Source organism: Mesocricetus auratus, unplaced genomic scaffold (genome assembly GCF_017639785.1).
Source record: "Mesocricetus auratus isolate SY011 unplaced genomic scaffold, BCM_Maur_2.0 Super-Scaffold_100021, whole genome shotgun sequence".
In the NCBI taxonomy this organism is placed as follows: Eukaryota; Metazoa; Chordata; class Mammalia; order Rodentia; family Cricetidae; genus Mesocricetus; species Mesocricetus auratus.
This window is the reverse complement of record NW_024429202.1, coordinates 29,126,303-29,145,433: the sequence shown is the minus strand read 5'-3', so window position 1 is coordinate 29,145,433 and position 19,131 is coordinate 29,126,303. Positions and strand designations below refer to the sequence as shown.

Below are 19,131 nucleotides of genomic sequence, written 5' to 3'. Positions count from 1 at the left end.
TGTTAATCTATGTCTTGTTTAAAATAAGACACTTTCAGGTAATGTGTCCAGAATTTTTGTTTAAAGAAAATATACATCAAAAAGATTTTCAGCCTGCAGGGCAGGAGGGAGGGGTGACTATAGGAATGACTCAGTAGTTAAGAACACTGACTCTCTAACCAGGATTCAGTTCCTACCACCTACATGGAGGCACTCAGCCATCCTTAACTCTAGTTCCAGGGGTTCCAGTGCCCTCCTCTGGCCTCCACATATACCAGGGAAGCATGCATGCAAGCAAAATGCCCATGCATATAAAATAAATAAATCTTTTTTCCTAAGTTAAAAAAAATTCAACCTGAAAAAAATACTGGTTTTAAAGAACACACATACACACAGCATAAAAATCTATCACATGATCCCAACAATAAGCAAGTCATTTCGAAATGACTTGCTAGCCACAATTACTTAAAGCTTATTATTAGTGTATTAGAAGATTTTGGTTTGCCTGTAGATTTAACAGGGCTTAAAATACAAGGAGAAAAGGTGTATTATATGATTTTAAAAGAGATAAAACACATTCTGTATACCTTTTCTAAAACAATCCTTTGAGAATCTTTCCATCTAGTATTTACTTTCAAGAGTGGAATTAGAAATATATAGCTCAGAAATCTAATCTAAGAGTGAACTACCGGGGCTAGAGAGATGGTTGGTCATTAAGAACATGTACTGCTCTTTCAGGGTACCCCAGTTCAGTTCTCAACACCCACATCTGGTGGCTCATAACCACCCACAACTTCAGCTCTAGGTAATCTGACCGTGCTGGCCTCAGTGGGTACCTGCACTTGTATGCATATACACACAAAACAGAATGAGGCAGTGATAAGCACAATATACTTTAGAACAGTCTCCATAACTACTGGTAGACTCTAAACAAGTCACTTTTTTATCAGGTATTTGATGTTTCTTACATTTATAGAATTCTACTACATGAGAAGTTTACACCCAACTTTGAAACTTTGACAGAACTACAGTTTTTTTTGTTCAATTTTCTATTTTACAGAGTATGGACCCACTCTATTTACACCTAGGGATGTGTGAATTTATATGTCTTGAATTAGTATTCCCCATCATAGTCTGTTTTTTCATACTTGTGAAGCTGATATGTGATGACTAGAAAATTTCTAAATGAATATAAAAGAATTTAGACTTCTGAGTAGCTAAGAACTATAATGAACCTGGCGGAAATTAGCATAACCTTTTAATGCCCCAAGTGACTGCAAAAACTAGTAACCAGTAATGATTCCTGTAAGTGAAAACAATCAATCTATGGTCCTTGTCCTGTCGTAGAAGAAGGTCTGAGACACTGGGAAGTTTACACAGAGGTTTGCTTAGCAAAGACAGATTGGAATGGGCTGTCCCCAAGTGGAGGTAGCAACCCAATTGATTCTGTGTTGTAGGTTCTAAGTAAGTTTTATGAATATTTATGATGTAATAGCATATTCATAAAATAAGACGATCTTTTCCCTCCCAAATCATAGCAGATTAGATTTCCCTGTACCATGGATATATAGAAAGGCCCTGAAAGGGGATGGGAGTCAAAACCACAAGGAAAATGATATTTTTGAGGATTTTTTTGTTTGTTTTTTGAGACAGGGTTTCTCTGTGTAGCTTTGTAGCCCAGGCTGGCCTTGAACTCACAGAGATCCGCCTGCCTCTGCCTCCCAAATGCTGGGATTAAAGATGTGCACCACCACATGCATCCAGATTTATTTATATAGCAAGGGCAGTCTATCTTCGCCTCAAAGAGGTTTAGTCACCAAGACTCATTCCAACCATTAGGAGATGGTTCACATAAAGGTTTTACCATGAATTAGGACTTTATGATAGGTTGCAGGCTGTATAAACGGGCAGAACTTAGGCTGTCTGTAAGTATCCTTTTGCCTGCCAGCTCCATCATTCCTGTCTGTCTTCTGCCTGATGTCACCCTTTCCCACTTCGCTATACATTAGAATGTCCCAGGGTTGAGTCAGCTTCCAAGAGTTGGAAAGCACATCTGAAGTCCATCCATCCCCGTCCCCAACCCCCAACCCCCCCAACTAACCAGAGGCTTCTAGTCACCTGTTTTCTAAATTGAGACTACAGAGTTAAGGAAGTAGGGGTAGGTGAGGACCAATAACTTCTTAAACACAAGGTTATCCTAGAATAAGCTAGAAGTGGTTTGCAGAAAAATTGAGCAATTTTCAGGCAGCCAAATAGTTCTAAAATCTGGAAAATAATTTATATGCCCCACCCCCCATTGTGTTCCAATGAGTCGTCCTTCTAATGTAGCACCTGTATGGGTGGGGTCATTTAGAAGACTGAAAGTTAATGCTGTGTGTATTCATGTGACTACGTCTGTGTGCATACATGCACACCAAGAGCTTTATTTGAGTGCACTTGGTGATGTGTTAGGTTTTAAATAAAAAGAAAGCAGAATCCAAGTCCTGGTTACCATCTGGAAAAATACTGCCCTCTCATGGGAGACATTTCCATTGGATAATTTCAGGACTGTATATACAACTGTGACATGTTAAAAAAAATAGCTGGTTTTCTAGACTGGTTATGCTTTTAAGAGGTTTTTGCAGCTTTTAGTTGTTTTCAGACCATTGGCTTGATTAACTTGTATTGACACAACATACATCACTGATTCTAGAAAACTCATTTTTTTATTGTAGCACTCTATAAAATTGGAGCTTTTATGTGTTACAACCAGTGAAGCATATGTTTTATTGGTAATGCACTATTTTTTCTCAGTAGATATATAAAATAATAGTGCACCTCCGGTCTGTGTTATCTAATTGAGTAAACACTGTAGTTGGGCAGCATTCCATATGCTATGCTGCATCATGTCTTGTAAATGGAGTTCTTAATTTGTCTAAGTAATAAAAACCCAGAGTCAGATATAGAGGAAAATGCTGAGAGATCAGAGAGATGGAGCATGCCACTGCCACCTTACCTTCTTAGCGTCTCAGCAGACCAGAGAGCAAGTTCCTGTCTCTCCCTGTTTATGTCCTGTTTCCACCCAGCTACCTCACTTCCTGTCTGTCTGTACAGACCTCCAGACCTCTATGGTTAACTAGTGGCTAGCTCCATTCTCTGACCTTCAGACAGGCTTTATTTGTACAAGCAAGATCTCACTGTAATGTCTGTTTACTCACAGGAAATCCCTCCCTATGAAACTAAGGGAGTGATGAGAGCCAGCTTTTCCTCCAGAGAAGCAGATAATCATACAGCCTTCATAAGAATAAAGACAAATGCATCAGACAGCACAGAGTTCATCATTCTCCCTGTTGAGGTTGAAGTTACGACAGGTCAGTGGAAAACTGAAGAAATGGAAGTTTGTTCTGTTCTCAGTGACTGAGTGAAACCTAATTGTTCACTGTTCTGTTTTCCCAGCTCCTGGAATTTATTCCTCAACTGAAATGTTAGATTTTGGAACACTTCGAACACAAGGTAAAATAGCAGAAGTCTTCATGGGTCTCTCTCAGTTAATTTTCTGTTGCTGTGAAGAGACACCATGTCAAAGGCAACTTATAAAAGGAAGCATTTACTGGAGTGCGGGTGTTGCTTAGAATTCCAGGGGGTTAATACTTGAACATCATGGAGGGGAGCGTGGCAGCAGGCAGACAGGCGTGGTGCTGGAGCAGGAGCTGAGAGCTCACATCTTATCTGCAAGTTGGAGACAGAGAGAAACTGGGCCTGGTGTGCGCTTTTGAAACCCCAAAGCCATCCCCTAGTGACATACCTCTCCCAACAAGGCCACACCTCCTAGTCCTTCTCAGAATAGTCTGCCTCTAGAGACCAAGCACCTATGGGTACTGTCCTCACTATCCTCATTCAAACCACAAAGTCTAAAAAAATCCAATTGGGATTCAGTTCTGATGGCTCTTCTCTGTAATTCATCTTTGAAAGTTATTCCTCAGTGGGTCATGTGACCTTTTAGAAATCTAAGGAACCTGCTTCCCAGGTGATAGAATAAGTAACTTGAAACTTCCAGGTAGAAAATAGTTTCTTAAACCAGTTCCTCACACATTCAATTGTGATGAATATTTTTTTTTCAGTAGTAAAATAAGGGAAGTCAAAGATTTACCTCTGGATTTTTTTAAAGACATGAATTATTCAGTTGCATTATAATTAATGATATTGTTTATCCTGAGTAGTCAAAGAAAGAATTCCAATTCTAAAGTCATAAACAACCAAGCTTAAGATTTTCTGTTAAAGAAAAAGCACAAATACTTGATTTGAGCCATTTATAAATAAGACTTGCCCAGGATTAAAGACCCTATTTGCTTTTTTCCCCCTTTAGTTTTTCGAGACAGAGTTTCTCTGTGTAGTCTTGGCTGTCTTAGAACTCACTCTGTAGACCAGGCTGACCATGAATTTACAGAGATCCACCTGCCTCTGCCTCCCAAGTGCTGGGATTAAAGATGTGCACCACCGCCAGTTTGCTTTGATTTGAATATGGTAATTTTGCATTGTAATTGCCTTGTTGGAAAACTAAGCAATGTGTGAGTTCACTAAGAGTTATTCTCTACATTTTTGTTTTATTTTGGTCTGATTATTTAAGCTGGGTGTGATTAGGGCAACTCTTGTACAACAAAGGAATATACTGATGATTAGTGACTCCTTAATGTTTCTTTTATTAACATGATTGTCATTATAGTTAACATTCTAGAATAATTTCAACTTAATATCTAATAAGGAAGGTAAAGATTCTACTATTCTATGAAGCACATCTTTTAAAGAAACACTTCTTTTCCTTCATTTTAACAGATCTACCAAAAGTTTTAAATCTTCATTTATTAAATTCAGGAACAAAGGATGTACCAATAACAGTAAGTTTTTTCTGCACTCTCCCCCTTCCCCCCCCCCGTGTGTGTGTGAGAGAGGGAGAGGGAGGGAGAGAGGGGGAAGAGAGAGACCTGGTCTTCATTCATCCCTTTACTCATTCTTCATTTAATAATTATTTAAACTATGTATTATACTATGTCTTAAAAGTGGAGCTATGAGTCAGACCGTCACAATCCCCTCCACAACTGAGAGCTCACTTTGAAACCAAGCTTCTTTGGGTTCAGGAAAGTGCAATAAGAAAAGAATGGGATCTTAATCAAGAGAGCAACTTGAGGAGACTTACATGCTGTAGGAGAACACTAGTGTAGATGATAAAAGAGACCAGCCAAAGTTGTCATGGTATTCAGTTGGGGAGGTCACAGTAGCTTAGATTTCTCTCCTACATGCGCTGCAAACTGAGTTTTCAGAGAACTTAAGTTTGTTTTATTGTCTGTTTACTTCAGCATTTCTTGCATATTATAATAAGATTAGAGGCTGGTATGTTTTTAGAAAAATTGTTATCCTCTACCATTTCCTATACATGTGCAATTTTAAGGCCGGACTAGACAGTGCTCGTTATTGAAGTTTTGTTTTGTTAATCCCTCTTCCTAGAACTGATCCTCTTTTTAAACACTATAGTCCTCCTCAATGCAAGATAACAATACTGGTAACTCTAAATGCGGCTCCTCACCTGGTAGGGACAGAACACCCACATTCATGCCCTCCTATCTTTCATGTAGCTTTGAGAAAATAGCCTTCCACATAAACACTAATGTGACTTAGATGTCTTCAAAGGAAGATCTGCATGAGGTTTTCATGCTAGCTGATGAATAGGAATCATTTAGTAACTTTACCAGTATCAGTTTGGTGTTTACTTTAGTGAATTTCTACACAAAATATCAAGGATCCAGTTGCTATGTACTAATGGGTTTCCCCTTGCTTGCTGACATGCTTCTTCTGTGGTTTCAATGTTAGGCCTTGAACTCAGGGATCCACCTGCCTCAGCCTCCCAAGTGGACTCTTGTTCTCACTTGAATTACTGAGTAATAGTAGTTTGATTTGAATATCACAAGAAAGGGCTAAAATTATATTATGAATGTATGCAAGCTGCCTTTCCTGGGAATCTTGCCATATTTCCCCACTTCTTAATTATCTTTGAATAAGCAATAGTTAGTAACTAATACTAAAATAATATAAATAAGTTTATTATAAGGTAATGATTTTATATTTTTCAGAGTGTCACCAGAATGAACTTTTTTTTTTATATTTTATTTTCCAGTTTAAATTTAGATAAGAAACGAGGTTGCTTCACAAGTCAGTTCCAGGTCCCTCTCCCATTCCCTCCCCTCCTCCCGTGCCTTCCCCCCACCCCCCCGTTATCCCCTCATTCCCCCAGGGAGGGTGACGCCCTCCATGGGGGTGTCCATAGTCTGTCATTTCATATAGGGCAGGGCCTAGACCCTTCCCCAAGAGTTCAGGGTGAGAGTGCACCTCACATTATTCTATGGGAGTCCAAAGTCTGTGTGTATACTTGGGATGGGTACTGATCTGCTGCCCAAGGCTCAATAGATTCCCTAGGCCTCCTCACTGACACCCAGATTCAGGGGGTCTTGATCAGTCCCATGCTGGATTACCAGGCTGATGCCTGGGATTCAAGAGTTAACCTTTGTCTGGTCAGCTGTTTCTGGGGGTTAAACCAGCCCAGTCTTAATCCCTTTGATCATCAGTCCTCCCTCTCTGTTACTGGCTTTCTTGAGTTCAGCTCAGTACTTAACCAAGGGAGTCTGCCTCTTCTTCGATCAGCCACTAAATGAAGTTTCTGTTTCCCAGACTCTCTGGCCATAGGATTGTAGGCTGGCACTCCCCAGATCTATGTCTAAAATCCATATATGAGAGAGTACATGCCATGTTTCTCTTTTTGTGACTGGATTACCTCACTCAGGATGGTTTCTTCTAGTGTCATCCATTTGCCTGCGAATCTCATGATTCCATTATTTTTTTCTGCTGAATAGTACTCCATTGTGTAGATGTACCACATTTTCTCTATCCACTCTTCAGGTGAGGGACATCTAGGTTGCTTCCAAGTTCTGGCTATTACAAATAAAGCTGCTATGAACATAGTGGAACAGACATCTTTGTTGTATGAATGGGCATCTTTTGGATATATGCCTAAGAGTGGAGTTGCTGGGTCTTGTGGTAGGTTTATTCCCATTTTTCTGAGGAATCTCCATACTGATTTCCAAAGTGGCTGAACCAGTTGGCACTGCCACCAGCAATGGAGGAGTGTCCCCCTTTCACCACATCCTCTCCAGCATAAATTGTCATTGGTGTTTTTGATTTTAGCCATTCTGACAGGAGTGAGATGGTATCTCCGAGTTGTTTTGATTTGCATATCCCGGATGGCTAAGGATGTTGAGCACTTTCTCAAGTGCCTCTCAGAATGAACTTTTAAGTATTTTGCTCTTTTTTTTTTTTTTGCTTTTCTTTGTTTTTATTTCCTTAGACAAATGGATTTTACCTGATAATTAAGGTTTATTTAAATGAGTGAACAGTTCAGATTGTTTCTATAAAGTGAGTCACAAATTGTATATGTGTTTACTGTTAGTGTAGTATAGTTTGAGGTAATAATTCTGAATGTAAATTTTTCCTCTGATTTGGAACAATCTTAAAGTATTGCATTTGAAGTAAGAGAATCATAGTATAGTTTGAGGTAATAATTCTGAATGTAAATTTTTCCTCTGATTTGGAACAGTCTTAAAGTATTGCATTTGAAGTAAGAGAATCATTTTTTTTTACCTCTATTTTAAGTTCTTTCTGCTTCCAGTAACTCTGTCTTAGCAAAAGCCATGACTTGTTCTTTCCTGAACGGCTTTGTACAAGCTGCTGCCACTCGGAGCACGCTGCAGAGGTCCCTGATGAACACCTAAGCATGTGAGCGTGCTGGGACGAGGCTGTGCTTCCATTGTTGCTGTCTCACACACAGTAGCCAGGAAAGGCGGTAGTTATGCCATGGGAGCCCTCTGAGACCTCAGCTTACAAGGCCAGCTCTCTAGCAAGCCCCAAGCTCAAGATCAAAGTAACAAGTAAATGGAATCACAGAACTTTGTAGGCAGATTAATACCGTAGAAAGTATCTACTCCAGTTTCCCGGGATGCTTTTACAGGTGGGAAAAATGAACCTGAGTACATGGCAGCTTGTTTAGGCTCCAACTGTATCACTACTAGGTTGGCATGTATGTATGCATGCATGTATATAAGTATATATTCTACTGCTTTCCCTGTCTTGGAACAATTGTTAGTGTGGTAAAATAGTATAATGAAAGCAAGTGAAACTATCTTCCATTTGTAGCTTAGCTAACAGTTCAAACAATTCTTTGTTTAGTCTCAAAAATACATGCATACTGTTTAGGGGATGTAGAGATATGTATTTCAGGTAAGCTTTATTGAAAAGTAAAATATTAAACAAATCATCCAGTTCCCAACCCCAGTCTGAGGTTGAAATGAGAAAACATTCTTCAAGAAAAAGTGAGTTAATTGAAAAAAATAAAATGCTGAGAGAGCGGGAAGCCAGAAGCCAAGGCTATTAAGAATTCCAGTACAAGCAACTGCAAGAGTCATGCTTAGGCCATCATCTAGGACCTGTAAGGACTTGCTAGCTGCCCAGGGCTAATGGCAGTACACGGGAAAGTGAGCTGCCCTGGCAGGCCCTAGAGTTATTATAATCGTCTTAGTTCCCTGGCATAGCAAACACCAAGCCACAGGCCAGTGTCTTTCTTCACATCCTCTCACACGCTGTTGTGCCTTCAGGGCATTCCGACTTGCTGTTCAGTCGGGATACAATTCCCCTTTGTCAGTGGACAGGAGTCCCTGAGAATGGGGAAGAACCCTAGTGACGTGCCCGCCCTGGGCGCAAGAGTACCTGAGCTTCACACGTGGAAGATTCTTTCCTATGGGAAGTAACAGGCTTTGCATCAAGTTCACACAGTCCTGATCATTTGATAAAGACTTTTGAATCAGGATTAGTGAAGACACTTTTGTGCAATGGACATCAGACAGTGACCCTATACCAAGTCAGGAAACCTAGCTTCAGTCCTCTTGGTGCCTGACTATGGAAACATCACTGTATAATGTGAGACTCTCTTTATCAGAACAATGGGGAAGGGGTTGGAATCTTTGAAGTCTCTTTTGGTTTAACTGATTTGTATCATTAAGGACAATAAGAAAATAACTAGACCTTAAAATGTGTTTATTTTTAAAATGTACACCAAACATACACCATTCACTGGGTTTTGTTGTTTTTGTTCTTTGGGTTTTGATTTTTTTAATTTTAGGTTTAGTTGTGTGAATAGACCTGATTTCCTAAATTGAAAGCATTCTAGCCTGTCTTTCAAGTACCTCTGTAGCTGGCCTCACTGCCCAGTGCACAGCTGGTGGTGTAGCTGCCCTTTGACAGAGGGCCTTGCTTACACTGGAGGACAGCTCCATAGCACCTTTGTATATGGATTTCTTCAAGACAGATGGGTCTCACGTTGTCTTCATGTCCCCTTTGCTCACACCAAGTATGCATTCATGTAGAAATTAAGACCTTTAAGTTTTCCCTTGTGTGACTTTGTCCTTAGATTCATCCTCACCAATCTTATACCTGGTTTCTTTGTCATCACTGTTTCATAAGGTATTCTAATGAAAGTAAGGTTTTGCACTTGTCCTATTTCATTTACGGCTACGACAGACATTAAGCCTTAATTTTGAGTGTGCTTTACTTTCTAGCTAAACTACTAGACTAAGATTTCGCTTTTTCTTTGCAGAGTGTTCGACCTACACCACAAAATGACGCTATAACGGTACATTTTAAACCAGTTACATTAAAAGCTTCTGAAAGTAAATATACCAAGGTTGCAAGTATTAGTTTTGATGGTAAATATTCTTTTTTTTTCTATCATAGAGTGGTATTATTTTGATAAACAAGAAAGCATCTGTGTTGATGGATTAATATAGAAATCCAAATTTAAAAGTACTGCCTCAATTGATTTTTTCCCCTATAAAAATCATAACTAACTTTTTTGTTGTTGTTCATTTTGTTTTGTCTTTAGAGACAAGGTTTCTCTATGTAACAGCCCTAACTGCCCTGGAACTCACTTTGTAGACTAGGCTGGCCTTGAACTCACAGATATCTACCTGCCTCTGCCTCCTAAGTGCTAGGATTAAAGGCATGAGTCACCATACCCAGCTTAACTTATTTCATTCATAAAGTATAACTTCATAAACCTAAATCAGTATTCACAATCTAAAAACATTAGCAAATACATTAGGGTTGGAATATTTCTGTAATCTGGGATAACCAGTCAAAAGTGTCATAATTTATCTTAATTATGAAGTCATTGGTTGCTTTAATTAATGTATTTAAAGTTCAGAAGCACATTTAGGTTTGTAGGCAAAAATATTCTTTGTAACATTTTTATATGTTGACTTTTTAAGCAGACAGTCCTGCCTAAGCATAAATAATAGCCTTTATGTTATAATTGTCCAATTAGCTATTATTTCAGATATGTATAATATGTGTCATTTGAAATGTTATCCCACATCTATAGCCATAGTGCCCTGAATGTACCCAGTCTCACCTGAAACATTAACTCAGACTTAAGCATTTTTATAGTCGGTCTTTATTCCATTTTCATTTGTTTTCAGACAAATTCTTTGAATTTGCTGTTGCACATTTTAAATAATGACTTAACAGTTGCTTAACTAGATATATGATAAAATAAGAGCTGAAACTCAGAATAGAGCTGGTGTCTTCTGCAGCCTCTAACCCTGAACATGCCTCTTTCATCTAATCTACCTGTCTCATCTAAGCAAGGAGTCATAAAGCTGAAACTGGCGTTCTGACCACCCCATCTGCCCAGAGTCCACATTTCACAGATGAGGGTAGTCAGTGGGCGTGGCAGCACCCTGCTAAGCTCTGTGTCTGTGAAGGAGTCTGTGTATTCCTTAGTTCTGGAGCACTGACACAGGCTGCTGGTGCCCCTGCGAGAACTCCCAGGGAGTGGAAATGAAATATGTGACTATTTGATGGCACGTATGTAGACTTAGAATTACAGGGGTCTTGCTATCACAGCTCCATACATACCTGAGGTTGTCAGTGTCTTCTGTGCTGCTGAGAGACCACATTGATGACCATCTAAGAAGAGAGTAGCCACCAGTCATTCTGAGCCCTCAAAACACTTAAGCTACCTTAGTTGTCAACCTGAGAGATGGGCAAGTCCACCTCAGCCATGGTCCTGTGACATACCACCCCTTTATCCCTGAGGATACAAGGCTCCTCCCCTCCAGCCCCCTAATCCCAGCAAAAGTCTCCTCAGTGCCATCTGTGTGGTTCTTCTGAGGTTACAGGCTATAAATTATCTATTTATTTAATTTTTTCTGGTGCCAAGTATCAAACCTTAGACCTCACATGAACATGCTAGGCAAACACTCTACAGCTGATCTGTATCCCCCACCCTATAATGGTGGTCCTTTAAAAAAAAAAAAAAGGTTTTTGGTTTTGGTTTTTTTCCAAACAACTGCTAAATTTCCTTAAAGTACTTTTTAATGCCATGAAGAAATACTTTGACCTTTCACCTACTCATAGTACTACTGATCTTCCAACAGAACATACGTCTCAAAGGTTGCTGTGAGGGATGGCTCAGCAGTTAAGAGCACTTGTTACCCTTCCAGAGGACCCTGGTTCAGTTCCTAGCACCCAGCATGGGTGGCTCACAGCAGCCTGTAACTCTAGCTCCAGGCAGGCACGCGAGACACACACACACACACACACACACACACACACACACACACACACACACACACACACACACAATTTTTCAAATAATAAATTATTTTAAAGGGGTCGCTGTGAAATCACTCGGGAAATTGTGTTTAACTTGGGTATTTTCAGCGTTCACTATACGTTAGTGCTGTGGGGTTCATGTTTCAGACATCCTTCTCCCCAAAAAGTACTCCATGTATTTAACTGAATATTCTTGAGATTTTTAAGTTACTAAGTTAATAATACTGTGAAATGCCTGAATTACAGCCCTGTAATCAGCCTGACATCAGAACACTGAGAAATTTAAAGTATCCAGAAATAGCTCAGTTGAGAAAAGATGATAAGAAGAAATTTAAATCTGGAGTGCCTAAGAGTACATGGTGGGACGCTAGTCATCCTACCATTTCCTTGTCCTCTGCTTGTCCTGAAGTTGGGTGTCATACATTCCCAAGTAGAGGTGTGCCTGCAGGACATCAAAGGCGAGAACACTGAACTGCTTCTCCGTTTTCTCTGGAAGCAGCATCTGTCTAATGCGCACCCAGACTAGATGCGTCAAATCAGTCTCTTTGACTCCAGGAATCTAGAGCTTGACTTCCTCGGGGAGAGCATGAAAAGACGGATAGGATATGACAGCAGGAGAAGTCTGCCTCAGCTCGTATGCACAGCTCTCGCTGGCGAGTGGCAGAAGTAGGAGCTCATTAGTCTTGCCTTTCCTCTGTGCCACACTGCCTTATTGATACTTGCAGCAAGACTGGGGCCATACCAGGAGGGTTGCTTCTTTCTCATACAGCCTTGAGCCACCAGTGCTCAGTAGGTGGCAGCAGTTTTGCCTCCCAGGGGACACTTGGCAGTTTTCTGGAGACATTTTTAGTTGTCACAGTTGGAGGGAAGCTCCTGACATTTAGCAAGAGGAACCCTTGGGTACCGTTGGGTATCCTACACAGTGCCTGCTGTGGGAGTTAACCTGGCCTCAAATGCTTACCATGCTGAGATTAAGGTTAAAGAACCTGCTGTCCTAAATGTGACACCAGTGCCTCAAGTGACTTGTGTTCACTTACTAATGACTAGTCTGTCTCACCACTGGATTTTTATATAAAATATGTACTGTGTATGCAAGTGTTCTGTTTGCCAGTATGGAACCTTTTATTTATTTATTTATTTATTAATTTATTTATTTATTTATTTATTTATTTTTAGATCCTCTCAGTTTACATAAAATCACTCAGACTCCTAAGCAGTGAAAAGTAACAGAGGGTGAACTGCATGGCTCAGCAGCGCAGGTCCTGGCTCACGACCAAGCCTGACAACCTGTGTGTAGTCCCTGAAAATGCACATGGTGGGAAGAGACGAGACTCCCAAAGTTGTCCTCAGACCTCCGTGTTACAGGCTCACCTGCACTCACACGCATCACACAGACACACAAAATGAATAAATGCAATTTTTTAAGTTTGAAAAATACCTTCCCCCACACACACACACATAAATAAACCTTTAAAAATTACTTTTTTTTTTTAATGCTTCCTTTCAGCTTCAAGAGCAAAAAAGCCATCTCAGTTTTCTGGGAAAATAACTGTTAAAGCAAAGGAAAAGAGTTATTCTAAACTCGAAATACCCTACCAAGCAGAAGTTCTAGATGGGTGAGTTCCACCTTCAAAGCAGCTTTTAATGTTATAACTTTTGCTGATAGAGTTCATCTAACCAAATGGGATCATTGTGAGCTGTAACAGAAATCTTTCTGTATCTTGTTTATTTCTGACTTTCTAAGATGAAAAGAGAAAGCCAGGTGGTGGCGGTATACGCCTTTAATCCCAGCACTCGGGAAGCAGAGGCAGGCGGATCTCTGTGAGTTCGAGACCAGCCTGGTTTACAGAGCAAGTTCCAGGACAGCCTCCAAAGCCACAGAGAAACCCTGTCTCGAAAAACCAAAAAAAAGGGGGGGGAGATAAAATGGAATAATATGATTTATGTTAGAAGATTTAATGATTCAGAAATTAATCTGTGTTTTTTTAAATATTCAAATCATTTGAACCATTTTCATTCTGTTACTCTTTTTGTCACGTGTCAGACTCTTGTCACTCCTCTGTGACTTGACTCTAAGTCCCTCAGTTGACCCTTGGCCTCTGAGATGTAACTTTCTCATTGTACTTTTAGCAGTGTTTTATCAACACAACCTGATAGGTCCTCACCATAACCATGCTTGTCATGTTAGCCGTCCTAGTGGTGCATTCTTCATTCCAGCAATTTGATTTTGTGTTGTGAGTAGGGAACCATCTTTCTATTGCATTTCGGTATTTTGTAAGCTAAATTTTTTTGTTTGTTTGTTTGTTTTTTGTTTTTCTAGACAGGGTTTCTCTGTATTGTTTTGGAGACTGTCCTGGAACTTGCTCTGTAGATCAGGCTGACCTCAAACTCATAGAGGTCCGCCTGCCTCTGTCTCCCGAGTGCTAAAATTAAAGGCGTGTGCCACCACCAATGTCTGGCATGTAAGCTAAATTTTAAGTCGTGTGATCAGTCATATAGTTGTAAAGATAAATACCAATTCTATTCTGCGGTCCTTTATGTTATGTACACTACTTCTCATAACAAAAGAGCTTGGGCCTTAAGTTAACACATGACAATAAGGAGGATTTTTCTTGTTTTGTTTTCTTCCAATAGTTATTTGGGTTTTGATCACGCCGCAACGCTGTTTCACATCCAGGACAGTCCTGCTGACCCAGTGGAGAGGCCAATTTACCTGACTAACACTTTCAGTTTTGCAATCCTCATTCATGATGTGTTGTTACCAGAAGAAGCCAGAGCCATGTTTCAGGTACGGTTGAGCCCCTCTTGCTTTCATCTGCTGCTATACCACTAGATGGCGCTAACCTTTACTTTCTTCTCCTTTCCCCAGGTTCACAACTTCAGCAAACCAGTTTTAATTCTTCCTAATGAGTCAGGGTACATTTTTACCCTGTTTTTTATGCCATCCACATCATCCATGCACATAGACAGCAACATTTTACTTGTTACCAATGCCTCTAAGTTTCATTTACCTGTGCGGGTATACACAGGGTTTTTAGATGTAAGTATGTTGTCATGGTCCCTGATCTGTGCTTCTGGGTATTGCCAGGCAATTGGGCTGCACTCCTGTGTTTTATCCTTCCCAGTCAGTGTTTTCAGGATACAGTAGTATACCACCACCACCTACAAAGGACTCCTCCCAGGATCCTCAGAGAATTCTAAACCTAGGGGTTGTTATTCTTCAGTGTCCAATGGGAATTGGTCTTAGAATCCAGTACAGTATAATGGGTATTCCAGTCCATTATAGAAAATGGTGTAGTATTTGTAGGCAAGCAATGAAGTCCATGGATGTGGAACCCACTGATATAGAAGGCTGACTGTCCATACTGTGTTTTCCTCTAATGTATACAACTGAGTTTAACTTAGAGGAAGTAGTAGTAAAATGGAACCCTTAGGATAATATGTGATACGGTGCTGTAATTAAACTATTACTTTCACTTCGCCTTAAGGAAAGCACTTTATGGCTTTTCTTTGGCATATATGAATCCCTGGAATCACTGCCCTTGCTTCGTAGGGCATTTATAAAGCCAAATAAGGGTTGCTTGAACACAGGTGCTGTGCTACCTTCTGAAACCTACATGGTTAATGAGTGGGTAGCATATGCAGCATGGATATACAGGAGGAAGGGATGATTCATGTCCCCGATGGGACACCAGGCTTCCTTGACTACTCGAAGTAACATTTGAAAACTTAAGAATTACTTATTCTCTGGGATTTTTCCCATAATCTATTTGACTCCTTTAATTCCAGTCTCTACCTAGAGCTTTTCTACAGTGTTTTCTCTTGGTTTACTTTTAAATTATAATGACAGAAAATCTAAGACAAAGATAAATGGAAGGAGAATAATAGGCAGGAACAACATTAGGAAGTAAAGTGCCAACCTTGATTGTTAAAGCTGGAAATACCAGGACAGAGCAAAGCGCTAGAGAGCGAAGAAGAAAACTGGGTAGTGAAGATACACGTGTGGGCAAGTAAGATAAATGTAACACAGCAGTAAGGCATAGAGGTCTTCACGGGGCAGAAAACAGGTCAGCAGGAAAATTCCAGACAAAGCTGTGGGGAATATGGCCACTGAAGGAAATTTGGATAAGTAATGAAACTGTCGGGAAAGAAAAAGGTGGGGCGTCAACTAGACTTGTAGAGCTAGGGGGCTCAGTATTACCCCACCCTGTCAGATGACTTATTTGTAATCATGCAGGGCCTGTTGAGACCACAAACTTTCTGCCTAATTGCCGAGGGCTCCCTAGCTTCTCCTTGTTCTTCTGGGAAGTGACTGCTCAAGAAATGGTCTCTTTCCATCCCTCCTTCCTCTGATTGTCTTGTTCAAAGTTCTCGCTCTATCATGTATCTGTATACACAGACGTAAGGTACAGAAACTGTAGTGTCTCCTAGAGGTCGCTTTCTTTGGTAACATTCTATTACCACATGTGATTTGGTGTTTAATACAGTCCTTTTCTTTCCCTCCAGTACTTTGTATTGCCCCCCAGAATAGAAGAACGCTTCATAGATTTTGGAGTACTGAGTGCTACAGAAGCAAGTAATATTTTGTTTGCAATTATAAACAGCAATCCAATTGAGGTAAAGAAATTATTTTTATTTTCAATCACACTGAGGATTTCATGTTTGTGTTGCAAGATTACTTTTGTGTTTTCTTTTTGAAGCTGGCTATAAAAAGTTGGCATATCATAGGAGATGGCTTATCAATAGAACTTGTAGCTACAGAGAGAGGCAACAGAACTACAGTGATTGCAAGCCTTCCAGAGCTGGAGAAGTCCTCATTGCCTGACCAATCCCCAGTAAGTGAACTGATACTGCTTCTTTGGGTTAGAGTGGGTGTTTAAGCCACAAGGAAAAGAGTACTGTTGTGTGTATCACTCAACTAGTATTTTGATGTGCTTCCTAATGATAATGACTGGTAGGCATTGGAAGGGCCTCATGGAGATCTTCTACTCCCCTAAATCCCTTTTATGATGAGGGAGGGCACTGAAGCCCAAAGACATTAAGCCTACCTTATTGTGAGTGGCAGAGCAAGAAAAATTGGAATGATCCAAGTGTCTTCAGTGAGTCTATAATCTACAGTACTCTGTGCATGAGATTTGGCAACTTGATAACCATACTGGTCTGTGTGGGTACAGCTTACCGCTAGGATGCTTCTTCCCACTTCAGTAGGAGACTTCATCTTGCATGGCTAGTGAATGATGCCATTTTTACTGTTTCAGGTAACACTGGCTTCAGGACACTTTGCAGTGTTCAGAGTCAAACTTACTGCCAAGAAACTAGAAGGGATTCATGATGGAGCCATACAGATCACAACAGACTATGAAGTAAGCAGAGTACTGGAGAATTCATGCCAATGAATTTTTCTGAAACTTTTGTTGTTATTAATCGTGCGTATTTATAGGGCTTTTTAGTTTTTGTAGAAGCAGAGACCTACATTTATTTAAAGTTAGTGTACCAGTTTCATGCCTTTAAAACTGACCTTTTAAGAACCACTTCAGAAGACTGGTTCATTGCCTCTAGTTTTCTGCTAACGCTCATACTTTCTAACTAAAACATGACTTTAGAAAAGCACGCTTAGCACATTTAAAATTACCCTATTAAAAAACCTGCCTACAAAAGTTGCCACATAACACAGGTCTGGCTGGATTTCTGAGCTGCATGTCTGACTCCGCAATCATTAGTGTCCTTTTTGCAAAATGTTATGTTCGTGTAGAGTTTATGTTGTATTCATTCAGTAAGATCCTGAATGCATGTATTTCTCAGTCTTATTTTATACTTTTGATTTTTTGATGAAGATACTAGAACTTACTGGGTAGCCTAAACCAACCTTGAACTAGCAGCCTTCCTACTTCCTCTTCTCAAGGACTGGGGTTATAGGTGTAGGATTGTTTGCCTGCCTCACACCTAAATATTTTTAACTGAATACTTAAAAGATCTTTGAATAGTTAAGTACTGCTGAATTCAGCAAGGTGATAGCTTTGTCCTCCTGAGTGTTTTTAGCACACACAAATCCACTGGCAAAATAAACAGAACTGGCTGTTCAATAATAAATGATTAGTATATCAAATTACCTCCAAACGTGAGGGATTCATGCTTAATGTTCATATAGAAGTGCCTTTCAGATCGAGACAAGTTTTGTTAAGTGGATGGAAATAACAATTAAACCCAAGGGGCCGGGAAGATGGCTCGGCAGTTAATAGCACTGGCTGCTCTTCTAGAGGACTCAGGTCCATTCCCAGCAGTACAGGGTAGCTCCTGTAGCTCCAATTCCAGGGGTTTCAGTGCCCTCTTCTGGTCTCTGCAGGCACCAGGCATACATGTGGTAGTTATGCAGGCAAAATACTTATACACATAAAAATTAATTACAAAAAATAAGATTGTAAAAGTTAAATACTCTCATACAGTGCATTCATAGCTCATTTGTGGTGCTAATTAGAAGTAAGCTGAAATTCTAACTCCAGAGTATTCAATTTGTCTTTGAAACTTGGGTTGAAATCTATTTTTGTCTACCATAAAAATACTGAGTTATTTAGCTGTAGAAATCCTGGATTTTTAGAGATGCTGTTTTAGGAGTACAGCTTTCCTTTTTAATCTCTAAAAGGACTTGCATTTTGAAAAATCTGTCTTTATTCCTTCCCTATGACTTGGTCTTAACTGTTTCAGCAGGTAAGTGAGTAGTCACTAGAAATGTATTGTTGTCATTTTATAGAGAACCTTGAGCACATTAAAAAGCTTCCAGGGTGGTTCAAAACTGATTTTGAGTTATTGCCAGCATATGACACAAAATGCTTTGTTTTTAACCCCTAAAACAAGGAAGTAATTGTCAGTACCAAACACCCCAGATTTCTCCCCTGACTTCATGATGGTCTGTCTTTTTCACTCCACAGATCCTAACCATTCCTGTGAAAGCTGTGATTGCAGTGGGCTCACTGACCTGCTTCCCAAAACACATGGTCCTTCCCCCTTCCTTCCCAGTAAGACAATTTGTACTTCTTCTTGCTGTTTTCCACTGCCTTTATCTCTGTGTTTATAGCTCAAACGGAGAAGTCATTTACTGTTTTCATCATTTACTGTAAGATGAAGCATTGTGCCAGATTCTTTAGAGGATACAAAGTAGGATAAGAAATAGACCCCTCCCTCAAAAAGACTTTCTATGAAGAATAGGCACTGGAGCCTCGCTTTATATAGAGAGTAGAGATTGCTCTAGGAAGAATAAAATAAAGGGGCTTAGGGAACAAGCACCCTGCAACCTAACTTAGGGCTTCTTCTGGCAGGGATAAAAAAGGGGGGAGATAATGACATCCAGGGCTAGGGGAGAACATCATCAGGAGGGGGGGGGTAAAGTCACAAGTGGTCCAGGTAGTGCTGAGTGATCCACCCTGGTCATCATTGAGTGCCCTGATGGGGTCAACAAATTGAGGC

The 19,131-nt window shown here is 40.1% G+C and overlaps 1 protein-coding gene across 1 annotated transcript in view; it reads left to right on the top strand.

Moving 5' to 3' along the window:
• The window catches only part of Tmem131 (transmembrane protein 131), a 145,808-nt gene that overhangs the window by 97,683 nt on the left and 28,994 nt on the right, over window positions 1-19,131 (top strand). Inside the window, exons 9-19 of the mRNA XM_040729655.1 lie at window positions 3,179-3,329; window positions 3,415-3,471; window positions 4,792-4,853; window positions 9,653-9,761; window positions 13,178-13,286; window positions 14,305-14,458; window positions 14,540-14,710; window positions 16,177-16,287; window positions 16,371-16,505; window positions 16,929-17,033; window positions 18,597-18,683. Of these exons, the coding sequence (XP_040585589.1) occupies window positions 3,179-3,329; window positions 3,415-3,471; window positions 4,792-4,853; window positions 9,653-9,761; window positions 13,178-13,286; window positions 14,305-14,458; window positions 14,540-14,710; window positions 16,177-16,287; window positions 16,371-16,505; window positions 16,929-17,033; window positions 18,597-18,683 (1,251 nt within the window). The remainder of the gene's footprint in view (window positions 1-3,178; window positions 3,330-3,414; window positions 3,472-4,791; window positions 4,854-9,652; window positions 9,762-13,177; window positions 13,287-14,304; window positions 14,459-14,539; window positions 14,711-16,176; window positions 16,288-16,370; window positions 16,506-16,928; window positions 17,034-18,596; window positions 18,684-19,131) is intronic.